Here is a 14,316-nt window from a genome sequence, read left to right as displayed (position 1 = left end):
AGTGCAAGTTGTTTTAACATGTATCATATTAAAAAGCGTTATGTGTTGAATGAAATCTTTAGTTACTTTACACGACCAATTAACACTAACAATTAAATCAAAATTAAGAGCATTTAAAGTTATTGACGTATAGTTTAAACAGTGCAATGGGAGTACATTTACATGCCTACATTATAGGGTATTATTTCATTATTGATGATCGTGTGCTTTAAGTGGATGGAGCCAATTTATTAACTCTGTACTATTGTAGTGGTGTAAGAAAATGATCATATGCTGCAGGATTTGGATAAATAGAGTTGTGTTGTTGTTTTTTTTTTTTTGCTTGAATAGAAACTTTCATGTAAATTAAGGGGAATAAAAGAGTGAAGAGCTGTAGTCTCCACACTTTAGAACTAAATTAATTAACTGTATTTTGTTTAGTTAAAAGTAAAACTGTTTTTAATAGATAGTCCATATGACTCATAAGAAAAAACAAAATATTCACACTGAGCTCTGTAAATGTCTCCCCTGAGATGCTGTATTGTAACAAGTTAAATTGAGAGGAGGGTACCGGGTGGAGTCAGGTTTCATTTCCCGGCTGGGATCACTTTGGTCCTGTTTTGGTTCAGTGTGGACGCTCTAACGTGGCGCTGCGTGATGGATCTCTCCAAACTCTGAAATCTCACTATACTGAGATCTGCTGCTTTCTTCAGATACATAAACAGGACGGGGTCTTTCTTCTGCTCAGGACTGAGGTGAACAGCACTGACAAGGACGCTGAAAACTGCAAACATGAGGGGCGAGAGGGAGGATGTTGTTTTTCAGGCTCTCCTCTTGATCCACAGTAAGTAGGCTGGAGTTAAACACTGTTTTACCGATGATATAAGTCTGTAAAGTATGCATACATTACTAAACATTAAGATTTAAAAGCAGACCACTGATTATGCTAATAAAAACAAATGAGTGGTATTTTCTTCACTTTTTTTTCTTGGACTGGAATTTTTTTTGGAAGAGTTTAATCAATTTTCTGACGAACTATTGAGGCAGAAATGATGCATTTGACCATCTTTAGGTTGATATTAAAACCAGATTCAATGCTTTCCTCTTATGCATTCTTAACAGATGAGTATCAGTGAGTCGGTGTCTAACACATCAGTGAACGACAGTCCTTCACTTAACTGGACACCATAAATATTAGTCAGAGTATGAATTCAAATATTATTTCCAATTAAATGTATTTATTGTGTATTTTTACAGCTGCAGTAGGTCATAAGTATAGTGTGGTGTATCTTTATCTCCTTCTATACTCACATTGACCCAAAATGACCCTGAATGTTTTGTATTAATGAATTAATTTCGTATAATTTAACCATCTTCAGCAGTAGTTTGAGTTAAAGGGTTAAAGATCCATTCCTCCAACAGCAGACATACCTTTTAACACAACACACAGCATGCAGTAGCTGCCTGACTGTGTCTGTTTTTCCAATTCACTTTTTTTCTTCTCTCGTTTCTATTTCAGTCCCTGTGGTCTGCTTCTTCACTGCAGGTATGCTCCCTTTTCTACATGTGCAGTTGTGATTCACATCAGTGCATCGCTCTGCTGTCAGTATTAAATACTCTGTACTTGTGTGTCCCTCAGCGTCCTGTCAGTCTGACAGCAGCAGCAGTGTGGTGGTGGCAGGTTATAATATGAGCGCCCCCGCCGGGTCCAGGATGGTGCTGCAGTGCGTGAGCGGCCGCATGGTGTGGACCAGAGACGGGGTGAGGGACCGGCAGAGGGTGGTCCACTGGGACATGTACCGCAGTGACCCGGACTACGCCATGGAGAGGGTGGTGGACATGTTCTCAGCCGGAGAACAGAGGATCTACAACTCCTACAACCTGGGCAGGGTCAGCCTCAGCAAAAAGGCCTTCAAGGATGGAAACTTCTCTCTGGTCATCAAAGGTCACACACACACACTGACTTTAACTTTCATTTGTGTGCAGCTGCTTAATTACTTATATTACATTGTCGGTGTGTCTCAGTGTGGCTTTGTCTTCATGTGACATATGATGGAACCAAACTGCTAACATTGTCCAATTTCCTTTTCCTTAAAAAACATTTAAGAAGAAAAGAAAGAAATTTGACAAAGACCAGCCAGCAGGCATAACGTTGGAGCTAAATAGATTAGGAAATTGTTCAACAAAGGTGGTGAACAAACCACATCCTAAAACATCTTGTATTACAATCAGTTCAGATGACAGCCTCCAGAGTCAGATGTTCTTTGTTTATTGTTTGCTGCCACAAGCTATTTTTACAACAGCTAAACTCAAAAATTGAGCTGTGAGAGCTTCACAAACACCCAAGTGATCCAGTTAGGAACATTTTTGAAACTTTACTAAGCTTTTGTTTTGCTTCATCTAAACTTTATTTAGACTTTAAAGTGCATTAGAGTATGGAGGCTTTATTTAAAATGTAGCGCACAAATAAGAACCGTGGATCACCATAAAAATAATAAAGGGCAAATAAATAGAGCTATTGAGATCAAAAACCAGATGAATCAGTTAAAATAGGGGGAGCTGGGAGTAAAATTAAATGAAATTATGATTCCTGAATTGCCCAAAGGATGAAAATGAGCCAACCCTTTGATTGTTTGCAGGTTATTCCAAGTTACAGGAGTACAGTGAGTGAAACTAGATTTTCAAGCGTATTGAAAACAGCTAGCTCCTGCAATAGTCCAATCATTTAGGCATGTATGAAAAAAACAATGAGGGCCTTATAATTAAATAAAATCCTGTGCCTATTACACCTTACAGAGAGTGAGGCCCACCCAATGTTAGCATACAGACTCACAGTCTAAACACACCATTGCCTAATTAATCTAAACAGTTTACGAAAAGGGCTGGTGTTGTGACGTATTCAGTCGTCCTCAAATTTATTCATACCCTCCCATTAAAGAAGGAAAAAAACAGCTGTCACTGAAGTAAGTTGAAATTGACAAAAGTAATAATATATAAAATTTGAAAAAATGAAAATGATGACATTGCTTTTGAATTGTGGTTCAACAGAAATATTAAAACAAAGAAAAAAAATCAAGAAACAAGCATGATGGGACGCATAAACAAACATTTTGTTGAACAACCCTTTGAGCCAATCACCGTAGTCCAGTGTTTTCTGTAACTCTCAATCAGACTTCTGTACCTGTTGACAAGTGTTTTGATTTTGGCCCACTGCTCATCAGCAAAGTGCTCTAATTTGTCCAGGACAGTTTTGTTTGTTTTTCAAATAATTTTTTTTCAACCACATTCAAAAGCAATGTCTTGTTTCACTAAATTATAATTTAGCAAATTTTTATTTATTATGACTTTTTTCAGTTTCTAGTTATTTGAGTGACTGTTGTGAATTTAGAATTTTCTTTAATGGAAGGGTATCAATACATTTGAGGACGACTGTACTTGATAAATAACAGTTGGTTTTGACTGTACGAATTGGTACAGTTTCCTAAAGGGCGTTTATCCAACACAATCATCCTGATGATATTTTGTGTGTTTCTTCATGTGCTGACAGATGTGACGATGAACGACAGAGGCCTGTACTCCTGTAACCTCCATCATCTCTACTGCCACCTGTACGAGACGGTCCGAGTGCAGCTCAACGTCACCAAATCACGTATGTGTCACACTCTGTACCGCCTGTCGGCATGCGAGAGATCCGGCGTATTCACCACTTCTGCTGACTTGTGTTTTTTCACCGTGAAGGCCGTAAAGAGCAGCGGTTCTGGGATGGACAGAAGGCCGTGTACGTGGTGCTGCTGGGGAGCACCGTGGTGCTGCCCTGCATCAACCGACGTACTGTGTGGACGGACTGGAGCAACGAGGAGGAGGACCAGCAGGTGTGTACACATCTTCTGACAGATCCATCTGAGCTTCAGCATTAATGGGGCAAGTAACCATATTTGGTAACTTCCTTGGACGTTCAATATGTCCACCCTGTGCCTCTCCTTAAGGTTGAAGAACCATGTGCACTTTGATTTAGTTTTTGTATTAGTGCTAACATCACTATCCTACGAAAAATGTCACTAAATAAACGTTCCAGGCTTTTGCCAAGCACTTTATAAATACTTTGTTACCGGTTGCGTAAATATCATTACCTCAAACTAAAATGTTTCTAAATAAATGTTTTTTGCAGTTTGTTACTTTTTCTTTTATTTGTTATAAATTCTCTTTTTTCAACCATTGACGGGGAAGTTACCATATATGGTAACTTTATTAATCTTGATTTGCAACATTTTTTTTAAAGTCACAAAAGTAAAAAATATCTTGAAATATCTTTCAATAACACCCTAGGGTTGACATTTTCATTTTCCAAGTATTTCAAGGAGTGCCCTATGAAGGGTTAAAGTTACTTTTAGTTGAGGTGGATTGGATCATATGGGCTGAACGATGCCTCTGCTCTCCAGGTGGTCCACTGGGACCGTCAGTCCCCTGGAGTCCACCACGATCGAGCTGACCGGCTGGTTGACCTTTACGCCTCCGGGGAGCAGCGCAGCTATGGACCCTTGTTCCTCCAGAGGAAGATGAACATCAGCAATCAGGCCTTCTCAGAGGGAGACTTCTCACTCACCATATCAGACCTGCAGGTATGTGGGCCTTAACAAAGGAAGCAGCAAATGCAACACACTGTAAATACACACTGCGATGGTAAAAGGTACACTTCCACTTGTGCTTTTACATGTGTGTACTTGTTTATTTGGGTAAAACTGTTAACAAAATTGTGTTTGTGTGTGTCTATGTAAACAGTGTTTCTGGACCACATGGCTTTTTCATTAGTAGTGTAGCTCTTGTCAAGTCATGCTTTATTCCTCCACTGGGGAAATGAGGTCGGCAACCACAACAAGTTGAGCAATCATTCAAAGAAAAAGAAAAAAAAAAGAAGAAAGAAAACAACCCAAAAAACAAAAGTTGTTTCCGTTTGTTACAGCTACAAGCAAAGATTTAATGTTTGTGGTCACAATTTTAGGGAACAATAAGGGTCCCAGTGTTTTTTAATCGAGCTCAGAAATCAGAAAATGTGGGTCAGATACATGTTCAGGAGGCTTTGGGGCTGATCAAACACATTGTGTCATAGGGCCAACGTTAACGTAGCACAAAAGCTGTTTGTGTATCATGAGTGACAGATATACAAATAGCATGCAAACAACTCCTCAATATTTCCAGCGTTTACAGTGTTTTAAAATGATCTAATTTGATGAAATGAATATCAATCCTACACAGCTGTATGTTACATGAAGTCATTTTTTAAATAAATCTAGATATAGCTGAAAACTGATGTCTTAACTCATTGATGGAACTAAGCAAGTACTGAATGATACAGGTTTTATTCCAATAGCACAGAGTGGAACCTTTTTAGGCTGCTTGTAGTGTAAGGAAGTTGCATAAACATGAACATGCAATATGTTTTCCATTAGATTACACTTATGTGGTGATTTTTAGAGAGTGGCATTATTCAGCAGCTGATATTATCGGATGGATTGTCATGACGTTTTGTAGAAATACTCATGGAGAGGAGAAATCCTGCTGACTTTAGATGACCCTCTGAGTTTTTATCTCATGTAATCATCAAGTCAAACTTTAAATTTAGACAAGACCAAAACTGACGACATTCCCATTAGCCTCAGATGTGTATTGTGTTTAGTGCAGATTAACAAACACAAGCGGACTTATTTAAGGCGGTAAACCTGGCAAAGAAAGCCGTTAAACATATTCGTGTTTACATTTTCATTGTGTGAATTCTACCATTTTTGTCAACAACATTTAATTCATTCAAGAGCTGTTGTATGCAACACTCTGAATCCAAAGCAGTTGACTGAAGCAGTAGTTTGTTTTTTGCTCCTGTCAAATTTTTACTCCTTGTGGATTCATATTTTTACTGCAATGTGAAGTCCTGCACCTCTATGGAAGCAGGGCAGCTAAGACTAGAACTTTTCTTCCGTGTAGTATGGCACATAAATGCCATAAATCATCAAAAAAGAAAACCATAAAGTGGAATTTGTTTGATTATTTATTGAACAAAAAAATGTAAAAATATAACTGAATATAAGACATCTACACACCTACAGGTGTTACCAGTACTAGGGAAAAAATGAATTGTTGACTCTACACACTGTAGATATTTTATGACTTACATTTTTAATTTGTGTCTATAATGGTTTCCTCTGTGCTCTCTGTAAAAACAACCTGGAGTTCAGCCCAGTTCAGAAGAAAAGTCCCTGAATTTTTACAACATGATTGTCAGTCACAGCTGAACCACTCATGGTTGTGGTGAGGAGCTCAGGATTTTTATTTTTTTTTTATAGAATCTGGTTCAAGCTAACAATTTATTTTTGGTGAATTTTTAAACGAGATGTAGAATAAAGGGATTTTGATGAGATATTGTGATTTTAAGCTTAGATTTGAATCATTTTCCCAACAGAGCCATACGATTATTATCTCAAGGACAGCTGAAACTTGGAAATCCAGTGATGCTTTTTATTTTTACCGTTTCTGGTTCTGGTGCCATTTTGGTGATTTCAAAGAGATAGCAAGCCTTTCAAATCCACCAGTGGGTTATGGGGTTCAGAGGGTTAAGTGCAGGTATAGTTTAATAGAGCTGCTAGAGTATCCTAAAGTATCCTAGTAAAAACATTTAATGCATTACAGAGTAGAGTTTACTACCAAGGCTTTAAAAAATAGTTAACTTTAGTACAACAATATGATTCATCCTTGAACCCATCAAAGGTCAGTGTGTTTTTATTCAGGTTGACCACAGTCAAAAACATGTTGATAATTCATCCCAGAAGACATTACTCCCTTTTTTCTTTTTGGGTTTCGTTTGCAGTGATCTTAAATTCCTTACTGTCAACTCACCCTCTCATCATTTCGAGTGTTTTTTAAGCCCCTGTGTGGACGGCATTATGTTTTCAGGTTGTTCATTTATCCATCTCATTCACTGTTACCATAACTCAAGAATTCATTTAGCTAATTATGGAAAAAAAAAATCACACAATTGCCTAATGAGATAAAATAATGATAGTAAATTGGTGACTAATCATGGGTGCCCATCTCAAAACTTGTGATGACTGTTTCTCTGCTGTAAGGTTGAATATGTGTGTGAAGCATCCACGTTTAAGAAGTTGTAGCTTCTTTGCTGCTACATCCATCTACTGTCATGGCTTTTAGTTCTATTTGAGAATCAGCTTTATTGGCCAAACCTACAGCATGTACAAGGACTTTTTTGTCGTCTCTCTCAATGAAACTATACACTTTACATTCTTCACAGCGTGTGTTGAAGGAGTCTGGATGGATGCACACTGAACTGGTGGAGGCATACAACTGTGAAGTGTTTGATGATGTACATGTGTGTTTTGACAGCCCACAGACCAGGGGATGTATTCCTGCCACCTCCACCATCACTACTGTGGTCTACACGAGAGAAGAGAGTTTCAGGTCACGGTGCAGCCGCCACTGATTCAAACCACTGAGCCAGCCAAAGCGTTACCCAGCGAAGACAAAGGTAGCACACATACATCAACACGGCCTCTCTTCCTGTTCTTGTTGAGGGCCAGCGTGAGTAAGTGCCTCAGCAGACCGGATGTTTTATGACTTCGTAGATTTGAACTATCATGTGTACAATTAGAGAAAGAGAAAAAAAAAAAAACACATCTGCTTTTTCTGTCACTCTCCCCCCTCTGTGCCGTCTTGTTTGGTCCTCGTACATCCTTTGCTGAATCTCCTCTCGGGCTCTCCGAACAGCAGAGCAGCAGCAGAAAAAGAAATCAAAAGCGTGGGTGAAGGAGCTAACTTTCATCTGTAGCTTTCTGTCTGTTTCATGGGAGACTTTTTTTTTCTTGCACTGTCAGCTTGTCTGACGCCAGACCCCTGAAACCACACACACTCAAAACCCCCTAAGCCTCACCCTCATCGCCTTACACCTTCTTCTTAAACCCATCGCACTTGACTTTTTAATCTTTATGGCACTGCACAACACTCTTTCATTTTATTTGCACCTCAACTTAGAGTGTGTGGAGTTGCATATGAAGAGGTCATTTGCAAAAACGGATAACTCCATCTTCACAAACCTTCAGAAAACACACTTTTCCATCGTTTACCTGAGAAAATATCAGTCAAACTTAAGTTATCTCTATTTTTGTCATGTCATTTCTACTAAGTCAAATCCACTCAACTTCAGTTTGATTGACATGATCTCAAGCAAACAACAAAAAATAAGTTTTCCGAAAATGTACAGAAATGGAGTTATCTGTTTTTGCAAATGAACTCCTCGTATATAAGCTTCTGTCTTCATCCACTTTCCGCTCTGCTTGTTCCCCTCAGTTTCCCATCTCTCACTTGTCGAGTTTGGCCTGCCTGAAAATTCCTTTCGCTGTGTGCACATTGGAAACGCAGAAAAAGAAAGAAAAGAGAGGCGGGGTGTCGCGGGGTGAAGGGGGACTGGACTGGCATGTTGGCGTGCCAGCTGCCTACCTCAGATTCTTTGATAATGAGAGAGTTTCTGGTGCATGTGTCTGCAAAGCCGATAATGGCAGACAGTATCAATGTGGGAAAATCGTTGAGAGAGGTTTAGAAAATGTGAAATGCCTGCGGCCGAGTCCATCTGTGTGTGCATGTATGAGTGTGTGTGTGTGTGTGTGAAAGAGCGTGCCAAGAAGACCGATCTCATTTCAGTGGAATCTCTCGGATACAGTGTTTGGACTCAAGTCCTGCTCTGCCCACACAATTAATCCTTCGCTCTCTGAGCTGTAATAATACAGTAGGATTGCACCAGGGGAATTGTGCTGGTTTGAATTGCCCTGATTTATCCCCAGCGCAGGAGCGAGTTTGTACAGTTCCTTCCTCTGCGCTCTCAGACGCTGTCGCAGCCCACTGCCGTATTAAGTCTTCTTATCTGTCTTGTCTTGCCCTCTCTGACTGTCTGCTGCCCTGTTGACTTTGGCTCAGTCCTGACATTCTGCAGAAGTTTCCCTCCGTCTTCACCCCACGTCTGTCTTCCCTCTGTCCTGTCCTTTACTCTTTTTTTCCCCCTCCTTTGATGATCCCACATTCTCAGGTTTGTTTATTTTCATCACGTTCTCTTCGCTCTCAGGTTTCCATCGCTTTTCTCCTCTTTTTCTATGTGAGAAGCCTTTTCTGTAGTTTGTTGACAAGAGCATGAAGTGTGCTTCACCTGCACGCCGGCTGTCCACACAAAAAGCAAGCCAAAAGAAAAAGAAACTGAGGTTTTTTGTGATAGAGTGAGGTGGAAAAGGAAAGGAAGAAAAAAAGACATAGGGGGGCGAGGAGTTTGTTGATGAAAAAAGGAGGAAGAGATGTAGGTCAACCCTCCCCTCCCCTCCCCTCAGAGTTATTTCTCTGTGCAGTTTGGGCAGGGAGTTTGAACACAAACACACATGTTCCCATGTCAGGAGAAAATGAAATTTGTTTTCATGTATGCTGCAGTGAAACACCCGTGTATGTGCTGAGAGCGCTGTTTGTCTGGGTAGGGTCTTTTCAAGCTTATTTTGTGAGACAAAGCCTCTGGAGAACCATCCCAGCGTCCCTTTCCTCTCCCCTGGCTCTCCTCCTCCGTTCCGCCCGGCTCTGTCCTTCCTTCACTCCTCTTGCTCTCGTCGCTTTTCTGTGTTTCGCTGCCAGGAAAAGTAAATCACAGCATGACACTCAGTCTGGATCTCATTTTGGCTCAGATATGTTGAGTCTGAGGTCCACAGCTGCATCTTGCCTTGCACTTTTTTTTTTCTTCTTTTTCTTCTGAAGCTAAATGAAACCAGGCTTCACTCCGTGCTCTGTTTCTCGACACTCAGCAGAACCGCACACATCACCTAATGCCCACTGACTGATTACTTCTCACCTCACTAACGTCTTTAGCATTGTGTACAGCCAGGAAATGTAATAACGAAAAAGCAACAAAGTTCAGTTTGCAAGGTGTTAGGTATTTACATGCCGTCTCACACTCATGAACAATAAAAAGTGCATACCCATGTGCCATGCTGACAATAATTTCCTTGGAAAGCATGTGTTGGTCTTTTAGTGTTGCACTGAGCTTGCCGTTACAAACACACATTCAAAAAAACGGGGGAATTCTTTCAGAGCAAAGAGAGCATACATTTTTAGCAGGAATTCAATTTTACTTTAATTCTTTGGTTTGTTTTGTGTAAAAATAAAACATTCAACAAAAATGAGGTGAGGAAAGACAGACAAAGGGCAAATGTAGCTTCACACCAGTCACAGGAAGGCTTTGTACAGATTNTGCTAAATGAATGCAATGTTGTTTGTTGCCATGAGTCTTTACTTAACCCTCCTATTACCTTCAAATTTGCTGACATCCTTTATCCTTGGATTCAATTTGACCCCAGCAGTTTAAACCACCAGAGAATATCATAATTAAAATTGTTTATGTAAGTTTATGTGTAAATAGCCCTTTAAATAAAACAAACAAAAAAAATACGTCAATGACCTATTTAGAGACGTTAAACATATAATAGGGTCAAATTGACCCCAAAGATAATAGGAGGGGGCTGCAAGGTGGCGCAGTTGGTTTGCACTGTTGCCTCGCGGCAAGAAGGTTGGCAGTTCGCGTCCCGGTGGGGGCACCGGAATCTTTCTGCGTGGAGTTTGCATGTTCTCCCCGTGCAGCGTGGATTCTCTCCAGGTTCTCTGGCTTCCTCCCACAAGGTCCAAAAACATGTTGAGGTTAATTGGTGATTCTAAATTGTCCCTAGGTGTGAGTGTGCTTGGTTGTCTGTCTGTAAGTGTAGCCATGCAATAGACTGGCGACCTGTCCAGGGTGTCTCCTGCCTTCACCCTAAGTCAGCTGGGATAGGCTCCAGCCCCCCATGCCCCCCTAGTGAGGATTAAGCGGTGTATAGATGATGGATGGATGGATGGATGGATAATAGGAGGGTTCAGTAAAAGTACTCTCTATTACACATATAAGCCATCCATTGAACATATTACATAAGTAAAAGTATGGAAATATAATTTGGAAAATAATTTGGAAAATGCCCTTTGAGAATTTTGATCTTTTTTTTTTTTTGTACCTTGTTGACTTGTCCATATGGTGTTTTTTATGTGATGAAAGACAAATCATGAGCGAAACAAGCAGCCAATGCCATGTCTAAGCATTTCCATCTTGAAATTGCAGTGTACTGATGACAGTCTCGAAAACACAGATTCAGACTTCCAGGGTTTCACATGTCACAAACCCAAGTAACCAACTTGCAGGGTGGGACCTTCTGTATTATTATTCTTCCTCAGAATCTGCGTGTGGCTGAATCACTTTAACATTACAACTTTTTGTAGTGAGGAGTGGTTTAACAGTGTGGGAGCAGAGTTGTAGGTGAGCTGGTGTGCTGAGCTGCAGCAAAGGGATGAAGAAAGAGGTGGGGACATCATGGATTTGCACATTCTAGAGGAGGTGTGGAATTATTTATGTGCCATTTTAACGCCAGAGGGGATTATTTTCGAAAAATAAATTTCTGAATATGTAACTTTAACAGACAGAGTTTTAGGGTTTTAATCAATGACAGGAGAGAGAATTCAAAAACAAAAACACTCAATGCAGAAAAATCCCCCTGTGACTGTTTGGTGTATGACACACCGGTCTGTTTTTGAGACAAAAGATGAAGAATAAAGGAAGTGAAATGCTGACTGTTGCGACTTTTGCATCACTCAGACACCAGTAAGAGTGAATCACCGCGAGTCATCACCGTCATCCTGCCCGACCAGAGACATCACTTTCTCCTGCCGCTGGGCTATGTCCTCACCACCCTTCTGCTCCTGGCCTTCATCATCCTCATCATCATCCTCATCACACGCCGACGTAGAACCAAAGGTCTGAACTGCTGGTTCCTCAGTCTGACTACAGTTGTTGCACTTTGGATTTACTTGTCTTAATCTGATCAAATTTTCTTTTGTTGTTTTTTTTTTTTAGAATTTTATCCTCAAGCATCCATGAGGTGAGTGAAAACTTACATACAGTCGTCCTCAAATTTATTCATACATTTATTCAGTCCAGGACAGTTTGTTTGTTTGTTTTAAATTGTTCTTTCAACTACAATTCAAAAGCAATGTCTTATTTCACTCAAGTATAATTTAGCAAATTTTTATTTATTATGACTTTTTTCAGTTTCTAGTTATTTGAGTGACTATTGTGAATTTTGCCTTTTCTTTAATGGAAGGGTATGGATAAATATGAGGATGAGTGCATATAATTACCATCTTACCCTGAAGCACAAACCCACATGTCCTCTCGCTGTGACAGGTCCAGCAGAAGTCAGAGCAGCTCAGATGAGTTTGAGATGGACGTTACTGAGGTGAATGTGTGCAGTCGAGAGGAAAGAAGATTTGGTAAGGAAGAGAAAAGTATAATTCCACAGTGGTTTACCTTATCAAATGATGCAAAGTTTGATTCTCTCCTGTGTTTAGACTACAAGAACAACCTGCTAAAGGAAAAGGTCCACGTGAACACTCAGCCTAAAGTCATTGATCTTGACAAAGGTATGCACGCGCACACACACCTAAAGTCTTGAATTACCTCAAGTTTTCTTCCTCAACCTCAGCCATGATTTTTTTTCCCCTCCTTCTTGCAGAGATGCAGAAGTTTTCTAAGTGAGAAAGTGAGAAGGAAGTGAAATCGGAGTCACTGGCTGGTCCAGAGGCTGCGGTCCAAACTAAACACCTCCACACTGCCTTCTGTCCTGGCAGGAGAGACGGTGCAGAGAGAAAGTCAATGTTGCAAAATGCTTTGTTGTGAAATGCAGAAAAACGGTAGAAACGGTTCACACTGAGGTCTTGTATTGTCAAATTGTTAGTATCACACAGAGAGGGTTGTGTTTTCTTTTACTGTACTTGATCAAACTAAAAAAAGTCTGGACAGGGACCACTGAGCACAGCATCACTGCACCACCCAGAGGGGAATCCTAACCAAACCTGGACTGCCATATGAAGAAGAAACGTGGACAGAAAGCTGAATAGGATCGACTCAGCTGTGGCTCAGCGAAGATGAATTGTCTGTTGTCATAGTTTGACATCATTATTCCTCTTGTTAAAAGGATGTTTTTTAATTTTATTTTGCCTCTACTCCTCTCCATTATTTGGCTTAAGTGACTGACACATTCCTGCAGAGTTGCTATCGGTGCAAACTGCTGCCTGCAGGCTTTGATCAACTGTATGCAAACTGACCATTTAAGTAGTTTGTGTAAAAGTGTTTTATTTTGATGCTCAGACTGTAATTTTGTGGAATGTTTCCGTTTCTTTTTTATGTTTTCAAATTCTGTGCTGATTTTTAATTGCTACACATGTTAAGAAAAGAGACCTATTCTCTCTTTATTCTGATTTTTTTTGACTGTCACACACTAAGTGCAAATATTTGTGAACTGAATGCAGACAGGAGAAATGTTTGCCAAAGGCGTTTCTCACAGCAAACACTTGGACTCGTCATTCTCACCCTGGGGTCAAACAGGTTGATGAAAAATGGCTCTGTTCAGTCAGAACAGTGTGCAATGTGAGGACCCTGAAAGTGAAACAAAAGTCTGCCATCTTGTAATCCTAGGGGCTGGAGTAGAAGGCAACAGGACTTTTTTTTTTTTTTTTGTAAGGTTCTTCAAGACGTTTCATGTTTTATTTAAAAGGCTGCTTCAGTTCTGACTGGCTGTTGGGGAGTTCCAGACATTTATTGTCACCCCAACTCACATGATTTAAAGCTTAATGACCTGAGGAACAGAGGAAGCCTCTTAGATGAGAGAGAAATGTCTACAAGACCAAAAAAAAAAGCCTCGTTTCCTTTGGCTGGAGCACTTACGATGACCATAATTGAGTCTAAACAGAATCTACATTTTGTTTTCTCAGCATACCTTGAACTCTGATTCTGTCGGTATTATTCTGATGTTATTAGCCGCACTTGTATTTGACGGTGTCTGTTTTGCAAACTTTTTTTTTTTTTTTAGTCTACATTTTTGACCTGGTCAAGTGCGCCCCCTAGCTTGGGATCCACTGAAAGAGCTGATATATTAAAACATTAAGTGTCCATTCTGGTACAACAGAACACTTTCTTTGCAGTACAACGTGTGAACCACACTACAAACTCTTTAAAGAAAAGAAATGCTACGGCTTCGGCTTTCTTCAGTTACTTCATCTGCTCGTTTGTGCTTCATACCCATCTACCTATCTGTTGTGTTGCTGTGCTGTACTGCTAATTCAGTAAAACTGTAATACAAAAATCTGGAGGATTCGTTTGTATTGTGGTCAGTTGCCTGTGACAGCCAGATGATACTGAGGCTACAAAATATTAATTCAACTCATCAGGTT

General features: G+C 40.1%; 1 protein-coding gene across 1 annotated transcript; it reads left to right on the top strand.

The window, feature by feature from the left end:
* The first annotated feature begins 621 nt into the window (after positions 1-621).
* Positions 622-14,237, top strand: LOC103375922 (matrix-remodeling-associated protein 8-like). Its single transcript, XM_008306226.1, has 12 exons — positions 622-823; positions 1,499-1,525; positions 1,619-1,924; positions 3,527-3,628; positions 3,718-3,851; positions 4,419-4,598; positions 7,369-7,510; positions 11,684-11,842; positions 11,942-11,966; positions 12,272-12,357; positions 12,436-12,507; positions 12,600-14,237. The coding sequence occupies exons 1-12, from the start codon at positions 772-774 to the stop codon at positions 12,620-12,622; spliced, it is 1,308 nt and encodes a 435-aa protein (XP_008304448.1). The 5' UTR covers positions 622-771; the 3' UTR covers positions 12,623-14,237.
* Positions 14,238-14,316: the final 79 nt, after the last annotated feature.

This window comes from Stegastes partitus, unplaced genomic scaffold, assembly GCF_000690725.1.
Source record: "Stegastes partitus isolate 25-593 unplaced genomic scaffold, Stegastes_partitus-1.0.2 Scaffold3634, whole genome shotgun sequence".
Classification (NCBI taxonomy): domain Eukaryota; kingdom Metazoa; phylum Chordata; class Actinopteri; family Pomacentridae; genus Stegastes; species Stegastes partitus.
This window is presented reverse-complemented; position numbering and strand designations above follow the sequence as displayed.

What these genes read in the sequence shown, in the direction of transcription:
- LOC103375922 (XM_008306226.1), top strand. Translation starts at nt 772, where the DNA reads ATGAGGGGCGAGAGGGAGGATGTTGTTTTTCAGGCTCTCCTCTTGATC. An exon ending in TCACCATATCAGACCTGCAG is followed by an intron (nt 4,599 to 7,368) that starts GTATGTGGGCCT and finishes GTGTTTTGACAG; the next exon opens with CCCACAGACCAGGGGATGTA. An exon ending in TCGAGAGGAAAGAAGATTTG is followed by an intron (nt 12,358 to 12,435) that starts GTAAGGAAGAGA and finishes TCCTGTGTTTAG; the next exon opens with ACTACAAGAACAACCTGCTA.